Source organism: Sinohyriopsis cumingii, chromosome 6, assembly GCF_028554795.1.
Source record: "Sinohyriopsis cumingii isolate HCF-2022 chromosome 6, ASM2855479v2, whole genome shotgun sequence".
NCBI classification, from domain to species: Eukaryota; Metazoa; Mollusca; class Bivalvia; order Unionida; family Unionidae; genus Sinohyriopsis; species Sinohyriopsis cumingii.
In genome coordinates this window covers 148,875,558-148,895,056 of record NC_142966.1, presented here as the reverse complement: position 1 = coordinate 148,895,056, position 19,499 = coordinate 148,875,558, and the positions used below count along the sequence as shown (strand labels likewise).

At 34.9% G+C, this 19,499-nt stretch overlaps 1 protein-coding gene across 1 annotated transcript; it reads left to right on the top strand.

Moving 5' to 3' along the window:
• The first annotated feature begins 4,494 nt into the window (after positions 1–4,494).
• On the top strand, positions 4,495–16,576 carry LOC149798242 (uncharacterized). Its single transcript, XM_089960856.1, has 7 exons — positions 4,495–4,689; positions 11,926–12,208; positions 13,027–13,166; positions 13,870–14,235; positions 14,666–14,831; positions 15,575–15,658; positions 16,038–16,576. The coding sequence occupies exons 1-7, from the start codon at positions 4,495–4,497 to the stop codon at positions 16,574–16,576; spliced, it is 1,773 nt and encodes a 590-aa protein (XP_089816982.1).
• Positions 16,577–19,499: the final 2,923 nt, after the last annotated feature.

Below are 19,499 nucleotides of genomic sequence, written 5' to 3'. Positions count from 1 at the left end.
TCTTGGGTCAAGCTAAGTCAGGAGGCAGATGGTCGAGACTAGAAATATTTGCCTCATTTTCCTTCCATTAATACAATTACACCGATCAAGATGAGCCGTATTGACGGAAACAGCTTCTTGAGTAACTGCAGGCGTCTGGGTTGCTTTGATCTCAAAACTGCGCCATCTCAAAATAAACTCAACCCCCCATTCGATTTGCGTTATGCAAGAAGCATCGATCGCGTTAACGAACCAAAAATATTTGGTATTTAGAATCATAACAACACGGGGCCAATATCTTTCTGTAATTTTATGTAATATGAAAAATAAAAAAATAAAAGAATTAAACAACTCGAAAACAACATGTCAGTTCATTTTCCTTATTGACTCAGGATGATATTTATCTCGGTCCAGAAGCACCTGTCTGTTTTTAAAAAAGTTCCGCACAAATAATTTGTTTGCTATCAAAATCGTCAAAGAAAGCATCTTAAGTAAACAATTATTCAATCCTCACTAAATTAGAATTCTAGTGATATTCCAATTTTATTTAGTCCACTAAAGGTACAGGGGAGGGGTCAAGCAATCAGGATTTATGACAATATGATATAAGGATCTTTGAGTATTTTGCGAACAACGACGTTTCTCACTAGTATCACATTGTGTCTTAAATAATTCATTGCGCATTTGCTTGCACCACCACGACAGTATCTTTACGTCCATTTTGTTATATCCTTCGTTTAGGTCAGTTTTCATGCACTGTGGTGGAGTATACGTTTACAAACGTATATTCTAAGTGAACAAATTGAAATTTGTTTTTACTCTTTAAAAGTTTCTATAACAAAATTGTACATATTCACAACCATCTCCGCAGATGTGGAAATGCACAGATGCTGAAACCTTTTATGTGTTGTAAACTGTAAATATTGTTATAGAGTTCGAAATGATTTGAATAAAAGAAAAAGGAAAGAACTAGTAAACTGTATTTTAACTAGAACAATATAGTATTTGATTGTGTACAAATCGCTATGTCGTCAGTTAAGTAAAATGTTCAAACAATACCGGAAATGGCTATCACATGGGTACTGTTTAAACCATTTATGTTCAGTATAAAGAAAATAAGTCGAAACTGACGGAAAGACAGACAACCAAACAATATATTGGTACATGACGGAGATTCGAATCTAGTCCGCGAGCAAACTGCACTCATTGCTTTGCCTGCACGCACCTGTCCATATTTCACCAGGACTAGCACATATCACCGAACAAATGATGTTAAAGCTGATAGTATATGCACTCGTGCGTTGCAGACAAACTAGCAATGGGAGCAGTTTACTAGTGGACCTGGCTTTGAATCTCCATAGAGTATGAATTAAAAATTCTCTCACCTGTATGATATTATTATTTATGTTAAATATTAATTCTGCCTAATATTATCAAACATTCACCTTTAGACTCAATGAACAGCAGTCTCCGTTCTGTGTGGTGTATATTTGTAATTTAGTCTCACTGTGCCTCTGTCTCTCCCTCTCCATATATATATATATATATATATATATATATATATATATATATATATATATATATATATATATATATATATATATATATATATATATTGTCGTATCTGAGACCTATAGTGTGTGCAAAAACATCAACGTGGGTAGAATTCATCTAATTAAATGTTATCAGCTACATCAGTAATGCACATGTAAGGATATGTACTATGCCCTTAGCCGCCATTTAATTGCACAAATTATATTTTCTTTTTACAGCAAACAGTATAATGATAAGTATAATGATAACACACCGCAATAAATTCCACCTATGTTGCTCTACACGCTTTCACCTCAGTTTAGCAGGTTTCCAGGGCCGGTCGGCTGATCAAAGAGCACATCACTCTAGGTATCGCCTAGGTGTGAACAGGTAAATAATCGTGGTGGTAATTACGTCACTTTCACACATAGATGCAATACAAAAGGCATATATAAATACTTCTAATGAGACAATATTAACAATTATTTTCTATACATCCACGAATTCCAGACTTTAATCAGTCAACAAAGTATTTTAATAAATAATTTCTTTATATACCTAGTTATTATCAAAGTATCTGGGCTATTTACGACTATTGATTGGGTTATTGATTGTTAATGCAGTGTTAATTGTTGTCTTGGAAGTAATAGATTGGTTCATTTATAAACGGTGATTGCTTTATTGCAAATTTTAATATCTACTCTTTTATACAGCGAGTTTTGATTTGTTTGCTTTTTCAGTCAAAATTAATTGGTCTTGTGTGCCATTATATAATTACAGTAATCAACTATTTTAGTATCCGTATTCGTACCTTACTTGCACGGCCCTTCTCAATATGCCATACAGGTATTGTAAATTTACAGTGTATTGAAGATTTAAATTGATTTCAGAATCTAGAAAAGTTATTGTCATGAAAGCTTTGTAAAATAAGTAACTGAAAAGGAAGATCACTTTAGTTGTCGGCTAATGCAGGCACCTACCTCATCGAATTAAAGTTCGCATTGGCTGTCACGTAAACTTTGGAGAGCGAGTGGATATCATACACTTGTGTCATATAAGCGTGGAGATTTTTCATCTCCAAGGTTGGTGTCAATTTGCAGTCACAATCATTCTGGTTTTGACCAATTGAAAGCAGGCTTTTCATTCAGCTATCACTTACCCAGTCCAGTTACAAATCTTGATAGGATGGTGTGAGTGATGGTAATGTGTCCATTTTTTTTTGGTGGCGGGGGGGGGAAGAAAAAAACAAACAAACTCTGGCTATAAATTGGGTTGTATTTTTGGGGGGATTTAGCCATATATACTCGCTGAGATCAACTGTAAATAGCACAGCAACAAATACCCCATCTGCTGTCATATGATACGCGGTTAATTTAGAGTATATGTTATTTATTCTCATGGTTAGTCCTAACAAACTGCACAGACTCGCATCTTCCAGATCATTATGCGACGGCAGATCTGGATCTGTGCAGTATTCATCTGGACTCAGCTTATAAGTGAGTATACACGGTAATTTTACGTGAACACCAAACATGATCTCACCGTTATTAGAAGAAAAATGAGAATATCCGATTTTTATACAGGTAAGAATGGCTCTGTATACCTGACTATATTTTTTTAATTATTTATTATCTTTATAAACGTTTCACGAAATTTTAAATAACGTTTATGATGAGATATGTTAACAGTGTTTTACTCAATGTTTGTCCAGCCGTCTTAGTAACAGTAATTTAAATCTTTATGTACCGTAAATCTCCAACAATACGCCTTATTGCATTTTGGAAAAGTTATTTTTACTATCATTGAAATTGAAATTACAATATAACAATAAAAATAATAATATAAAACAAATTTTTCGTTTGCTAAAGATAAATAAAAATGCTTTAAATGATCATATAAGGTGGAGAGTAGTCATCATTAATTATGTTGGTATTTATAGATATGGTGTAATTATAAAGGTATCCCAACTTTCAAATGCTTATGAGTTTATAGTTACTTTTTGTGGGGGAGGTGATTGTGGTAAAAATCAAGTTACTCCCTTTTCTAAATTTGTTTCCTCTCCTCGACAGGAATACTCCATATAGTGTTGCGGCATCCGTGTTCCATTAAGAAATGTATAGTTCACAAATTATTAATTACTGTAATTATCAAATAATTATTTTTGGGGTTTTCTCACCTATCACAAATTAATCAAGAAATATTCCAGCCTTATTAACCTTTTTACCATTTGATTACATTTCATTTAATTTTTATATTGTAGGCACTTAAACAATACGTGAAATTCTTAAAGTTCCCTCTTAAGCATACATACTTTTCTTGTCAAGAAAACTGAAGGCTGATACATCCGTACATGGGGGCAGACCATGTGAGAAACATATCAGCATAAAACCAATACCATTAAATGAATGAAAAACGTGACCTTGAATCTCCAGTAATTTCAGTGAATGAATAAATATATATGAGTAAACAGGGGTAAGACGTACAATACATAGAGAAGATCAGGATGGATTCTCAACCTGTATATTCCCTTATTCCCACTAGATACTGTAAATAGCAGTATTTTAAATCCTCAGTATATTCCATAGAATCGTAGTGTACACCTATCACTTGACTTTCCTCACCCGTCAATCAGTGGGGGATGACCAATGTTACGTCACATAATACCCAGCGCTGACCAATCAGAACCGCGTTTTCTTTCAGAACTGGTTGCGTCAGTGGTATACAAAGGTGGCCGGGCGGGTCAAGTGTCAATCAATCAAATAGGGGTGCAAGTGAAAGTCTTGATAACTATCGGTTAGATTGGTAAAAGGCAATTAAAAAAGGATGTACCGATAGAAGCCCATATCGCGATAAAGTCTCACTTACACAAACACATTAACTCACACTTGTGGACATAACCAATTTGCCAATTTAAACAGTAGCCAGAAGAAGTTGATAAAATCAGGAAAAAGTGTTTAAACTGAATCGGACAAATACTTGAAAATGTATACGTGTATTTTAATGCCAGAAGAGTTTAGTTTAGTTCTGACGTTGCATCCAAATCCCAAAAATATATTGGAGATGAACGTTGCATTATGGAGCAATGAGAGGTTATTACCAGGCTCACTTTTCTACCCAGACAAGGGCAGCATCAAACTGGACAATCTTGAAGTTTATTCACATCTGAAATATGATGATGTAAGTATATCTAATTTGACTGTTTAAAAGTTATTAGTTTATTTATTTTTTAAAATACTACTACTAATAATAATAATAATAATAAGAAGAAGAAGAATAGTAATTATGATAATAATAATAATAATATTAATAAGTATTATTATTATTATGACTATTATTTGATTGAGGGTTCTTCGCCTGCTGTTAATACTGTTTGTTTTCATTTTTGTTTACATTGTCACCTTTTTGCTTATTATTATTATTAGTCGTAGTAGTAGTAGTGGTAGTAGTAGTAGTAGCAGTATTCGATTAAGCGTTGTTTACATGTTGATAGTGATGTTTGTTTTAATGTTTCTTTGTACTGTTCTTTTTTTTGTTCTTTTTCCTCGACATATTTATTAGGTTTTATGGAATAGTATAATGTGTACTCTCTACGTATTGACTCAGGCTTATTTTGTGCATACTTTCTTATTGCTAGCTTACAGCACTGACATCACCACAAAATATAGAAGTAAAACATAGTCACCACAAAATGTAGAAGTAAAACAGACACCACAAAAATAAGTAAAACAGTCACCACAAAATGTAGAAGTTAAACAGACACCACAAAATATAGAAGTAAAACAGTCACCACAAAATATAGAAGTAAAACAGTCACCACAAAATGTAGAAGTAAAACAGACACCACAAAATATAGAAGTAAAACATAATCACCACAAAATATAAAAGTAAAACATAGACACCACAAAGTAAAGAAGTAAAACATAGTCACTACAAAATATAGACGTAAAACATAGTCACCACAAAATATAGAAGTAAAACATAGTCACCACAAAATATAGAAGTAAAACTTAGTTTTCAGTGTTCAATGAATAAGCTTAAAGGCCTTAGTTTTGACTTTTCTTACACTTTAGGTCTTGATACTTGATAAAATTTTGATAGGAATATAAGATCAATACAAAATATTCGGAATTATTCTTTCTAATATTAAATGTCAAAATAGAAGTCGATGTCACAGGCTAAAATTTTTTATTTCAGATCATTCCAAACCTAATAAATTATTCAGTGTTACTTTACCTAACATAAATTTATAAGAGTTGGTTCAGCTGATGTAACCATGTTCAATCTTTATAGTTAACCATATAATCATGAAAACAAGTAACGGTGCCTCGAGCGGCAGATCAAAGATACTCCATCTGAGGTTGAGAGTATCTTATCTTTTACTTATCACTTATTGGGTTTTTCATTGCCCCCAATAAATGTGCGCATCTTTCGTCCCCGGTAGGTTCTGTAGGTGTGAAAGTTTGCAAAACACGTAGACTTCAAAAGGGGCCTCCACGCGCTTCTTTTGACGCCTTGGCGATTATGCGGATAACTAAGGAAATATTAGAATTTACGCTCTGTGTGTGTGTGTTTATATTTAAACAAAGGCACGATCTGTGCAAAAATGAGCATGATTTTACAATTTCATTATACGGTGACCATTTTTTATGTATCTTAGTTTAATTTTTTGCACTGATATTTGTAATTAATACAAATGAAATAATGCACAACTGCTTTCATTATTATTATTATTATTATTATTATTATTATTGTTATCATTTCGTAGCGGAAATAGGGCAGAAACACTAATTTAAGGAATAAAAGTAATCCTGCCAAAATGTTCTTTTTGTCAGCCGATTGTATAAGTCATCACCAAAGGTGTTGAAAGGTTGATACTTTGTCGTTACACTAGATGGGATTATGACTGCGCTAGGATTATCCTTTGATTGGCCTTCAAGAGCAAACTTAACGACGTTTTTCTAAGCAACGCCAAACACGTGCCCAGGATTTCATATTTCCTAATACCCTCTTCTGTCTTAGACCCCCGCGTCCGTACCAAGCAGAGCGATTTCGCACCACTATGGTTGAGGTCAGAATAGAGAGAATTAAGGAAGTCTTAGACCCACTGTCTGGGAATACTTTGATACCTGCCAACAAGTTTTCGACTGATAGTCTTTATAACTGTTGTACCGTGTTTGTTGTAATGCTTTATGACTGCAGAATCAAAAGAAAATACGGAGGAAATAGATGGGTTAAAATGTATTAATGTACTATATGTTTGTGCTGAGATTATAGAAAAGCCCAAAAAAATGTCTTTAGAGAAAAGAAAGCATACTACTATTACATATGTGTGCATGTCTGTTTGTCTGACTCTTCTTTATTGTTTATTACTAAGTCTTCATCTATATTCTTTTTGAGAACAGTAAAACGCAATCAACTTGTTAAATAAAACATGAAAACTCCATTGAATATACTTTATTAGTTTCTCTCTTTTAATATTATCAGTTCCTGCTTACTTTATTTTTTTTAGATTTCCAGTACGCTAATTTGGCTTAAGTGTAAGAAAAACGGACTCACAGGTGTTCACTATTGTTTTCTTTAAATCATTGCTCATATCAGACAAAATACAATATGTTGGTTTTGAATTCATAGACCTGTGTCGAGTTCATCTTTTCTAACACTGTCGTTGCAAACGAAGTACGGTAAATTAAGAAAATGAATCAATATTGAAACATGTTAGAAAACAATTAAATCAGTATTGAAAACGTTTATTCTTTTCACTTTATAATGTGTATAAACCCTAACCTCGCACTCCTGAATAAATTTAACTATGTTCCTCCCTCTGTCTCTCTCTCTCAGTAATCTTATCATTTACAAGACGATTTTCAATGTGTTTCAACTTCGTCATTCATGTGAAAGAATGGCAGAATGACTTTGCTACAATTTGTTTTTACAAGACTCGGTAGGAAGACAGAATGCTCACAAAACCTCACGGGAATCAGACAGCAATTATCTGTAAAGAAATACCAATTCTTCTTGATTATCTAACAACAATGAGACCAGGTTCTACAGGTTTTTTTTAAACTGAGGTCTCTAAAAGAGTATGGATTCCGTTAAAGTATTGTTGCCAACTTGACCTTTGTGTTAACTCTAACACAATATTCAAGTAAAGTGAAAGCTTTTTCACTAAATTTTCAATAGATGTCTCTCTTCAGATAAACTCGACACTGATGTTTGCTGGTCAATCAAAGAACCATAATGGGGAAAGGTGACAACCTTGCCTAAGGGCTACCGCTAAATTAATCGAAAGGCATTTGATCTCAATAAAGGAAGCTACTTTTTGAATATAACCTTTCACTCATTTATGGGATTGCCAGCTAAACTATTCTGATATAACCCTTTCCTTACTTTAGGTCTTAGAATGGAAATAGTTGCTTTAAAAACATTCCATGATATTATTCTACACTGGTTGCTTCCCTTTGCTAGTTGATGTTGGTTGTTTTATGAACAGCACTTTTAGTACTTGGCTATATGATGCCAAGAAAACGGGAGTTAAGTGTCTTTCCCAGCCACAAACCCAGGCAGCAACCGACTCGGCATGAATAGGCAGATGTTGAACTCATGATGCGTTGGTTGCAAGCTATATGCTGTACCACCTGAGCTATCAATTATCTTCTTTTTTTTTAACTACATCGAAACCTCTTAAAACCTATTTTATCATTCCGATTCACTTTTTACACAAGGCCTTAAATCTGACCACAGAAGCACGATTGTCTCATTAAAAAAAAAAAAAAGAGGATTCAGAATTATGTACTGTTGGCACGCTTTAATATTGACGGTAATAGAAGGGCATATAAAGTAACCAATGATATGCAATCAGCCGTTTTGAATGGAAAAGACCTTATACAGACTTCGCTTTTTATTTAAATCCAAACGTTCTATTTACTTTTACAATGCTTACCCATAACATTTATTTTAAGAAGGCCGACGAAGAAAATAACAGAATGAAGCAAACTTTGTCGCTGAAGTCAGTAAATTGACTAAATGGTACACAAAATACCGTCCTTACAGAATCCATGGACAGTAGACTTACCAATATAGATACGCATACCATCTGAATTTAAATCTTATTTACAGTTTGCATTACGAATTTGGTACTTTCTTTTTAATTCCTCCAACAATCAGAAGGCTTCAGTAAATGTGGCGATGTAAGTTGCGCAAGAAATATTGTTGGTGTATATTTACAAGTCAGACTTTCAAGATGCAGGAATATGAAGCCGAGTGTAAAACATTACCTATGAAAACATACCATGAACTTGCATTCCTCATCAGTACTATTACCAAACAAATTCTTGAGATAGGACTTCTTTAATGTACGTGTCCTTAAATTTAACAACTTAATCAAACAGATATAACTACGCATAATCGGTTATGATTCGGACCTGCATCAGAACCATTCAAAATCTGAGTTCTGGTTAAAAATGGAACATACATTCATTAATACATATACGTAATACGACTGTTGATGTTTTCAAATCAAATTCACTGCGAGGGGTCCTTTATAAAACTTTTTCTAAAAAAATGGAAAAAAAGTCAGTTATATTAGGTAACGATGTATTCATGGAATATAATAAAAATTCTGCACTTATTTAATTGCACCTTTTTTTATATAGATTTACTTGTGTTGTGAAAACACGAATGAGATTCCTCTTCTTTCATTCTTCCTTTTTATTTGGCAAAATAATGTCTTCTTTATGGATTTCCTGCTTGGAATCGTGTACAGAGGTTTATTGCCAGTAAATGTGAAAATGCAATGGTCATACGCTCAATGTGGCAAGTTTTTATTATTTGTTTAATGAAACACATATTGTCCATTTCCTTGCAAGAAACTCATTGACTAGGGCTGGGACCTATTGTACAGCAGGGGTTTACCTAACAACAATAGAAGCAAAATAATGGCAAAATATATTAGTTAATACTTGAAGCGAAATCATTGTTTAATTACATCATTATGCAGGACCTATCCAGTGCAAAACAAGGTCGATAATGTCAGAAAGATGAATTCATTAGAACAATCTCCCCAGTCAATTTTGTTTTATCAAGAGCGAAACGCCTAGGTGCTTTTTGATTGCTATCAATGCGGGAATTCGCTCGAATGTAGCTGCTACACAGCGGGAGCATTTTTGGCGATAGACTTGTCAGATTTGCTGGGGAAAGAAAGTGTGGTCACGCTTTTTAGCTCAGAAGATAAGCAAATCTGGGGGTGTTCCCTCGGGAACATAAATATGTCTTCAGCAAGGAAGTTAGATGGGTTTTGCCCTTCCTTCGGGAATGGTCATTAGATAATGTAGATTGTTTACTGAAATAAAATCTCTCCTTAACCACTGTCTGTACCCCCCTCTGGACTGCATAAGCAGGCGTGATCCGCCATTTTTAATCAGTGGCATATGATGGACCAATAGAGCGAAAGTGTGACGCAACCTTGCAAGAACGTCCTGGTGCGCACATAATCTGTTTATTTAGATACTTTGTTTAAATCTTCCGTCATTGAATCTCATGAATATTAATAATGGTTTACGCATATGGATATGTGCCCAGATGTTTGAGCTAAATTTAACCTAAGACTAAACTATTGATTAAGAGGCAGACTGGACTCTGAATTTGTAAAGCACTAAAACAACCATCACCACTGCCACTACTACTACTACTACCACTACTACTACTAAAAATAATAATAATAATAATAATAATAATAATAATAATGGATTTTGATACTACTACTACTACTTTTACTACTACTACTACTAATAATAATAATAATAATAATGATAATGACAATGGTGATGATAACAAAACCAATTATTACCACCATAATAACAACTGCATATTAGTGTTTTCTGACTACAATGTGACGACAAAAAGTTATGTTAATTGTAAAAATACTTACGATATTTTAAATCAATATTTTTAGAATCTGATTTGTCACATGACGACTAATGACAACAAATCGTTGATTATAACATCATTATCAATTTAATCGGTTGCTGGCGGGAGCCCGTGTCAAGCGCGGGGATATAGATAGGGTGTTAAACGGAAAGAACGAATGTTTGGCCCCAGGACCGCACACGACACCTTCACTAATCAGCTGCCCAGAAGGGCGCAGTGTCACCTCAAGATGGCAAAGGATTGAAACAAAATCCGCTTTTCTTAATATGCTGACGAAAATGATTTCTTTTTCTGTAATTCTACCCTTCCTTCTTGGAGACGTTATGACACTTGTTGATGCCAACAGGGAACCATTCCATAAGTGTGAATTGCCTTGAGTTAGAGGCTAATTATTTTCATGTAATAAAGATAAGATAAAACTGCCAAGTCTCTCTTCAAATCTGACGATGTTAACTAAAAATATTTACTACAGAGGCGATATTTGTCATCATCGTCACCGTGACTTCATATAGCAGTTTCCTGTTGAAAGTTCTTCCTATTACGACGGCTTGGCTTTTCTTGTATTTTTCATCAACATGTTTTTTAAAGCTGCGCTTTCAGGAATAAACAAACAAACAAAACTCACGTCTCTTTCAAGATTTTCTTCTAATCAGTCACTTTCAAAGTTCAAACCATTTTTCCTTGCGAAAGAAGAACAATCTATTTGTATTGCCTTTAAAAAGTAAAGAAAGAAAAAATACAAAATTGTATATCTTCTGTTCGATAAAATCTCTTTTCATCTCTTAGACCCCATGATTCAATGCTTCCATATATTCTCCCTTCTCATTATTTTCGTTCTAGCGAGAATCACGTGACGAAATGATAGGCGGGCATACGTTGGAATGTATTGTTTTCACTAAGGACAAAAATCGTGTCCAACCCACTTGCTTCAACAACACTGGCGTAAAGTAATTTGTCAGTTTGACATTATCAGGTGATAGCATCACCTGACCCCAGGCTCGAGCCCAGAATGGAATCTGAGCAGAATTGACAGTCTTGTCAAAGAAAAATACCCGTCCCCATTGGTCATAAATTACAAGCCAGGAATTCACCCTTAGCCTGATTGTATTTCTTTGTACAATTACACGCACGCTTCTTTATTACAAAAATGGCTTAATACATTTTCACCGTTATCTACTTGGTGGTGTGATCATTCATTAATAAATTTATCATTCGTACATACGCACTTACGCACGTGAAAACATATACATACATACATACATACATACATACATACATACATACGCACAGTTGTACTTACGTACGTACGTACGATTACGCTATTATCATACTGTCAAAATTATGGCAACAGTAATCTTACTGGCTACAGTTTACCGATGTCTGAAAGTATGCATTTTAATGCTTATCATCTTCGTTTGATATTTATAATAATATTAATGCATCCTGTATATCAACCATTTTATTATATCATTATACTTTAAAATGCAGATCAGAAACAAGTATGGCAGCCATGACGATATTATAGTGGTTGATGACAAAGAAGTTCGCCACTGCAACTGGGTCCGATTTCTAAAGTCTACCAACAGCATCCAAGAGGCCAATATGGTTGGTGTAATGGTCAAAGGTCACCCGGTGTTCCAAACCATTCGCACCATCTTGCCAAACGAGGAAATCACGGCGTATATGGATGATACCAATTCCGATGCAGAGTCCGAAACAGAACCAGTTTCAAGCCTGGTTGACAGAGTAACGTCTCCTGAATGTCTCACGAGTTAGTATGAAAGCAGTAATTTCTTACTGGTTACATTTTAAATTTTGCCATTTCATTTATTGACGTGTCAAAATTCATTGTCTCTAAATAACATTTATCACAAAAGAGATTTTGACAGAAACAAAGAAAGGCAAAGAAAATAAATATCTACCTTGTAATGTATGTAATCGAAACGTTTGTTTAATTTCAGAAAGTTAGTAAAAACTACGACTCTTGTTTGAATTGGATTTTTTTCATTGTATTTTGTTATTGGTGCATAAACAGCTGAAACGTTGGAAATATAGCGACCAAACAAGCACCTGTCCTTTCGAATTTGAAACAAGCAGCTCTCCATTCTGATTTCAAAAGGATGTTCAAACCACTATTTTAGCAAAACCGTCTTCTTTAGTCTGGAAAATAATAATCAGTTCTTAACTTGTACATTTATGCAATTTGTGAAAAATTCATGAAAACTGGAGGAAAAGGTCGAGTTATACAAATATGAGCCAATTCTATCAAGGCGACCCACTCGTCAGGATACATTTTTTTCCCCGAACATCAGTCTATACTAGTAATAATGCAGTATGAAATCAAAGTTTACACCTCCCATGGTGATCAATTTGGACGGAGAGTCATTGAATGTTTCTTATGCAATACTCGATTGATATATACCGCTGTATAAGGACTTTGTAATAATACACCTGACTTTCAATGAAAAGAAAAAAATTTCATTATGAAACGATTTGTCATTTGAAAAAAATCATCTTTCAAATTACTCATTACATGTTGAACATGCGCTTGAATAAAACGTTATAACTTTGCCATTTTTTTTCTCTCAGTTAAACAAGAACTGATGTCTCCCCCAGAACATAGACTAATAAATCTCCTGACGTCACCCGTTACCCGAGATGACGACTGCAAGTCCAGCATCAGTGACGTCACATACAGCGGGGATGAGTCAGAAAAACTAGGAAGTGTGGTGAGTGTAGCCAAAGAAATCCGATGAATGTTTATTTTCATTCTAATTGCATACTTAGCACGTTCCGTTCAGTTACTGTCCTTAATGAATTTCATTATAATGTTACGGTAGTAAATCACCATTAGATAGTAGATACCGGATGTACCCGTATCTGATGTGCATCCATAAGAAAATAGAACAACATAGACCTATATCTGCCGACGCATAAGGCGCACCAGATCCGAATCTGTTGTTCGAGGTAAGGTGAGCGCTTTGCAGTCCATCTACCTTAAGCATGTTCTCATTGGGAAAAAGCACATGAAAAATCTAAATGCGTTTGATTCAATTTGTAAGCGCAGACATAGTAGCTTAATAAAAACATATGACCAATATGGAAATGCCAGTACTTAGACTGTTACATTACAAGGACGGTTGTCTTCTTCCCGAGTGATTCAGATAGCGGCGCCTAATAATCCAAATATGAAAGTCAAAAGTCCAATCCTACCTGACACGTCATTATTTAGTAAGTATGTTAGCACATGTAACAAGTTATGTATGTTTGAAGCTGCATAATTACTCAAATTCATGAATAAACAGAACGGTGTTCGAGTCGACATTTCTTCCTTTAATGCCTCTGTTGATATATGTATATATGTTATTACTCCGTTTGAAGTAAAAAAATATATATCATCAGGTTCAGTAATATATTATCGACGTTTTCCAGGAAGCCAGCTCGGATATGTACTCTCCAATGGATCTTCGGAAGTCGTTACCGTCCCCACCGACTACACCGCCAGAACCTTCTTTACCCGTGAAAACGATAAAGCGGAACAGGGAAAGGACGTGGTTACCGTGTGAAGTATGTGGGAAAAAATTCGATCGTCCATCTCTTCTCAAACGTCACATGCGAACACACACAGGAGAAAAACCTCACGCTTGTGATGTGTGTGGCAAAGCCTTCTCGACGTCCAGTTCCCTTAATACACATCGACGTATCCATTCTGGAGAGAAACCGCACGAGTGTAACGTGTGTGGAAAGCGATTTACAGCCAGCTCTAATCTGTACTACCACAGGATGACGCACAACAAGGTAAAATGTTATTCAATAGACACACCGAAATATATAATGTCATACTGTATATATTGAACAGATTGACGAAGTCACGAAAATAAAAACATGTAATATTGTTGATACAAACACGTTCATAGTAAATAAATTCAATACTATACCCAATATAAAATCGGAAGAGAAAATCCCAGTTTGTGTAACCTGAAAGATATTGAATACAACGCGCGCGCGCGCGCGTGTGTGTGTGTGTGGGTGTGTGTGTGTGTGTGTATAAAGATGTGTATAAAGAGTAGCTTTTTGAGAAAAGTTGTATGTTCTCCATTACCTGACAGTGTGTGAATTAATGTTGGTATCCTGGCAATCAATACATCTAAAAGTACAAAACTTTGGCTTTCTTAAAATTTCTCCGTAAGTTACATGTCTCAAATCTTTATATGATTTTTGTTTCTAGGAGAAACCTCACAAGTGTAAGCTATGTGAAAAATCCTTTCCTACCCCCGGTGATCTTAGGAGTCACATGTACGTGCACAACGGTTCTTGGCCTTTCAGATGCGAAATATGTAACAGAGGATTCGGCAAACAGACCAACCTTAGGAACCATGTGCTTCTTCATTCAGGTTAGTAAGCTCCTGAGCGCATAAAGATAGAGTAGGTTGGACGAGGAGGGGCACTGAGCAAATAGGATGCGAAAACGAGTTCTTGTAATAAACCATACATCTAAAAGAAATTGTACTACGTATTTTGACAGTGTTTATGGCTTGAGAAATTAATGCGTTATCCTTGTAGAACCGCGTCTTCAGGACACAAAAAATAAGTTTGTGTCCATCAAAGTAACGTAGGAAATCATTCCCATGTATTGAGTCATCATCATGCGAAGGACGGATTTGCATTTTTTTAAATAATATTTTTAGGTGGAGTACATGTGCTTCTTTCAAATTCATACACTTTCACATTTGTTAGGAACCATGATATTCTCAGTTTGACGAGGCTTCGCGCTTTTTAATTTTGTTTCTTTACTATTCAAATTAGGTATGATTTTTATTCCATGTATGTTCACGTTTTTAGCCGAAATTGATAGATCTTATACGATCTTATCCTTGTATAGTAAATGCAACTAACTGTAAAGGTCAATTGCATTGAGCAACCAGCTGCCTTAATTAGCAAGGGTTTCACAGTTTCATATACCAATATATATATAAACATCTCTTAAGCAACTTCACATTTTCAGACGACACTTTTCAACTTTGACATGGGTGACTGACTAATATAGATCTGACTATATTCGCAATAAATTTAGAATGCTTTTGTTTTTAGTTGTCATAACTTCTTGTTAATAATATGCTATATATTTCATTTCCAGGTGACAAACCTCACGAGTGTCCGGTGTGTTTAAAGAAGTTTGCGCTTCAGTGCAACTTGAAAACTCATGCCAAAGTCCACGAAGGTAAGCTAATGTTGAATATACGTAGACATTTATCACTCTATTTTCAGTGTGATAAATGTATTACATTTTTAATAAAAAATATATAACTGGAATATTTGTATGTAGTCTTCAGTGAACTCTGATGCTAAAGCTGTAATATACTTTAAATAGGGAGAGAATTTCTTAATTCACTCACTCAACTGACCACCAATACGTACTTCTTGTGTCTTATTTAAAACCTTGCGTTACTCGTTTACGAATGTTTGTTGTTTGTTTCTAATACGATTTCTAGGGAAGGAGATCAAATACTGTATTTCGTATCAGTTTAAAGCTGCAGTATTCACTATTTATTTTTAAATACTTGAACATGTACTTAAGCTATTCCTTCATCTTATTTCAGCTGAAAAGCAGTCCGAATGCGCTAGATGTAAGAACCAATTTACAGGATCTTCGAGTGATCTGTGCTCTGATTGCAGTGCGATTTACAATGCGATTTACAAATTATCGTCAACCAAACATACACCCACCAAGAAGACAGTGACCGACTTCAGTATATCCAGACTGACAGATACCAGTGATAAGCAGGATGCGAACTCTCCCTCTCGCTGTACCGACCTCTGTGAATCCAGAATGATCGCTACCAACATCTTCAGTCCGCCCTTACCTTATGTCAGCCCGCCTATGTCGTCTGCCACTTGCATTTCCCCCAAAACCATTGGAGAACATGCATCTATGCCCGTATTTCACAAAATGCCAGGCTTTGGACTCGTGAGATCTCCAGAATTCGGTCACATGAAATCTCTTCTGCACAGTGGTCCGCACCTTCTGCAACATTCAAGTTTTTATAGCCAAGGACTTGACCCATTCACAGAAAACTATTTGAAATACACAGGCGCACTTCCTACGGCTCATATTTGGACCGGTGTTATGGCAAAGTAGTTACTCCCATTGCAGTACAAATACAGGACACACACTTATAATGTAGCAAAAGTATATTATCATTCCAGATCAGTGGTTGAAAAATAAATATTCCTTTATATTCATTTTTATATTCCAGTTGCAGGAGATACGGGTACCATTCATATGTATTAACACATTAAAAATATTCGCCGTTGCATTTATGGACTCACGTATAAGTCGAGTATAACTGCAAACTGCACAGACCAAATTTTGTAGTCGCATAATGCGACGGCAGACCTGGTCTGTGCTGTTTGTTATAAGTAATCACTAAAACAAAGAACATGTACCCTAGTCTGCATGTGTATTTAGCTATGGCAGATGAGGATCTTTGTTTGCAGTTTTACTCCACGTTTAAACGAGTATATACAGTAAGATTAACCTAAGTGTTACCAGTATACACTACATGATAAGGGTACAACTAGCCATTAAGTGTTACCAGTACCCACTACATGATAAGGGTACAACTAGCCATTAAGTGTTACCAGTACCCACAACATGTTAAGGGTACAATTAGCCATTAAGTGTTACCAGTACCCACTACAAGTTAAGGGTACAACTAGCCATTAAGTGTTACCAGTAACCACAACATGTTAAGGGTACAACTAGCCATTAAGTGTTACCAGTAACCACAACATGTTAAGGGTACAAGTAGCCATTAAGTGTTACCAGTACACAATACATGTTAAGTGTACAAGTAGCCATTAAGTGTTACCAGTACCCACTACATGTTAAGGGTACAAGTAGCCATTAAGTGTTACCAGTACCCACTACATGTTAAGTGTACAAGTAGCCATTAAGTGTTACCAGTACCCACTACATGTTACGGGTACAACTAGCCATTAAGTGTTACCAGTACCCACTGTATGCCTTCGGCAATTTTGTGGTGTACAAAAGGTGATTACTGTGTATGCCTTGTTTGTTCTTCCGATTACTTCTAACACAATGCACAGACCCAAATCCGCTAATGCATTAGGTGTATCTGAGTATGTGCGGTTTGCAGTTGAACTCCACTTATAAGTGAGTATAAACTGTGTATATATATATATATATATATATATATATATATATATATATATATATATATATATATATATATATATATGTGATGCAAAGAAAATGTATCGTTTTGAATAAGGTTTTCTAGTCATGTATATAAAATTCGGATTATTTTCGGGCCTTCTGAAGGCTATTTTTCACGGATCATAAGAAATCGATATACATGTTCTTTCCGTGTGTGCATAGTGATAGAAACTGTCAATATATACATATAAATAAAAACATAGAGCTTTCTCTCCCCCACCCTCATAAAGGTCGGATCATTTTAATTCAGGGAGGACAAAATGTCTTCATGTGTACATATATATATCGTCTTTCACGGATCGCCGATGTCCAAACTGTATATATTTACTGCCATTGTATCAAACTTTACCGCTATGAGCAGCACAATCAAGAAAATAGCATTCACATTTATGTCACGTAATTTTAATAACATTATAGATTTGCTCCCTGATGTTGAAAAAACAAAACAAAACAAAAAACAAAATAGGACAGGTCACCAGTATAAAATTTATTGTTGCCCATGTTGCTGTTTTACAACCAACCTATTGAAATAAATGAGAATAACCTTTGTTCCCACGATTCCACAGAACTTCCTTGGCATAATAACCAATTTTTATATATTCACATACTGCAGTGCCACAGCCACTACATACACGACTTAAATTTAGAAGTTTAAGGACAGCAAATAATGGCTTTTTGAAGTACTGCCTCATTGTCTGGGGTTTGTCTGCACTATACTCAGATTTCAACTTCAGCGTTAAAAAAACATTTTCACATTCAGAATTTCGTTTTGCATTCTGTGTGTATGTGTGTGTGCGAGATAGAGAGAGAGAGAGAGAGAGAGAGAGAAGATTCGTACTTCGTGAATGCTAAATTTAAATGAAACATGAACTTTAAGTATAAAAATGTAATTTGTTAATTTCAATTTTAAATGTCTTGTAAGATTTCTTTTTTAAGATGTATTTTATTTTCTCAAGGTTATGGTGCTACGGTAAAGATCGAATGCACGCACACACATATACATACAAACATATTCTTTCAGCCTGTACAATTTCAAATATCAGGAACTTAGTTCTGTCATTTACTGCCTTTTAATCAAGCTCACTTTGCTATCTTCACTTCTTGTACTGTTCCTTCGTCTAACTTTAATCTTTTATAATAAATTTAAAATAATAAATTTAAAAGCGTTTGCATGAATCTTGTCATTTGTATCACACCATGCTGGTTCGTCCACCCATCTCTCTCTCTCTCTCTCTCTCTCTCTCTCTCTCTCTCTCTCTCTCAATACCTCATTTGTCCAAAGAATCATCCCAATTATTAATATATCCGATAAAGAAATAAATGCAGCTACTTCGTTGGATTTCGAAAATAATGTCCTACAAAATGTATGTAAACTGCATGTCGCAGAAAATATATGTATGATTTAAACAAGTCTGTGGGGCAAAGTATAACTATGAACAAGTACATACATGTTTATAGTAAGATTTAGGAAAAGTATAGACGTGTTTATAGTAAGATTAGGACAAGTATAGACAAGTTCGTAGTAAGATTTAGGACAAGTATAGACTTGCTTGTAGTAAGATTCAGGACAAGTATGGACGTGTTTATAGTAAAATTCAGGACAAGTAGAGACTTGTTCATAGCATTATTCAGGGCAAGTATAGACGTGTTTATAGTATCCTAAAGACAAATTCATAGCAAAATTCATGACAAGTACAGACATGTTCATAGGAAAATCATGAACAAGCATAGACAAGTTCGTAGTAAGATTTAGGACAAGTATAGACATTCTTAAGGTAAGATTCTTTACAATTGTGGAAGTATTTATAGTCAAATTTAGGAT

What these genes read in the sequence shown, in the direction of transcription:
- LOC149798242 (XM_089960856.1), top strand. Translation starts at nt 4,495, where the DNA reads ATGTATACGTGTATTTTAATGCCAGAAGAGTTTAGTTTAGTTCTGACG. An exon ending in ACAGGATGACGCACAACAAG is followed by an intron (nt 14,236 to 14,665) that starts GTAAAATGTTAT and finishes TTTTGTTTCTAG; the next exon opens with GAGAAACCTCACAAGTGTAA. An exon ending in CCATGTGCTTCTTCATTCAG is followed by an intron (nt 14,832 to 15,574) that starts GTTAGTAAGCTC and finishes TTTCATTTCCAG; the next exon opens with GTGACAAACCTCACGAGTGT.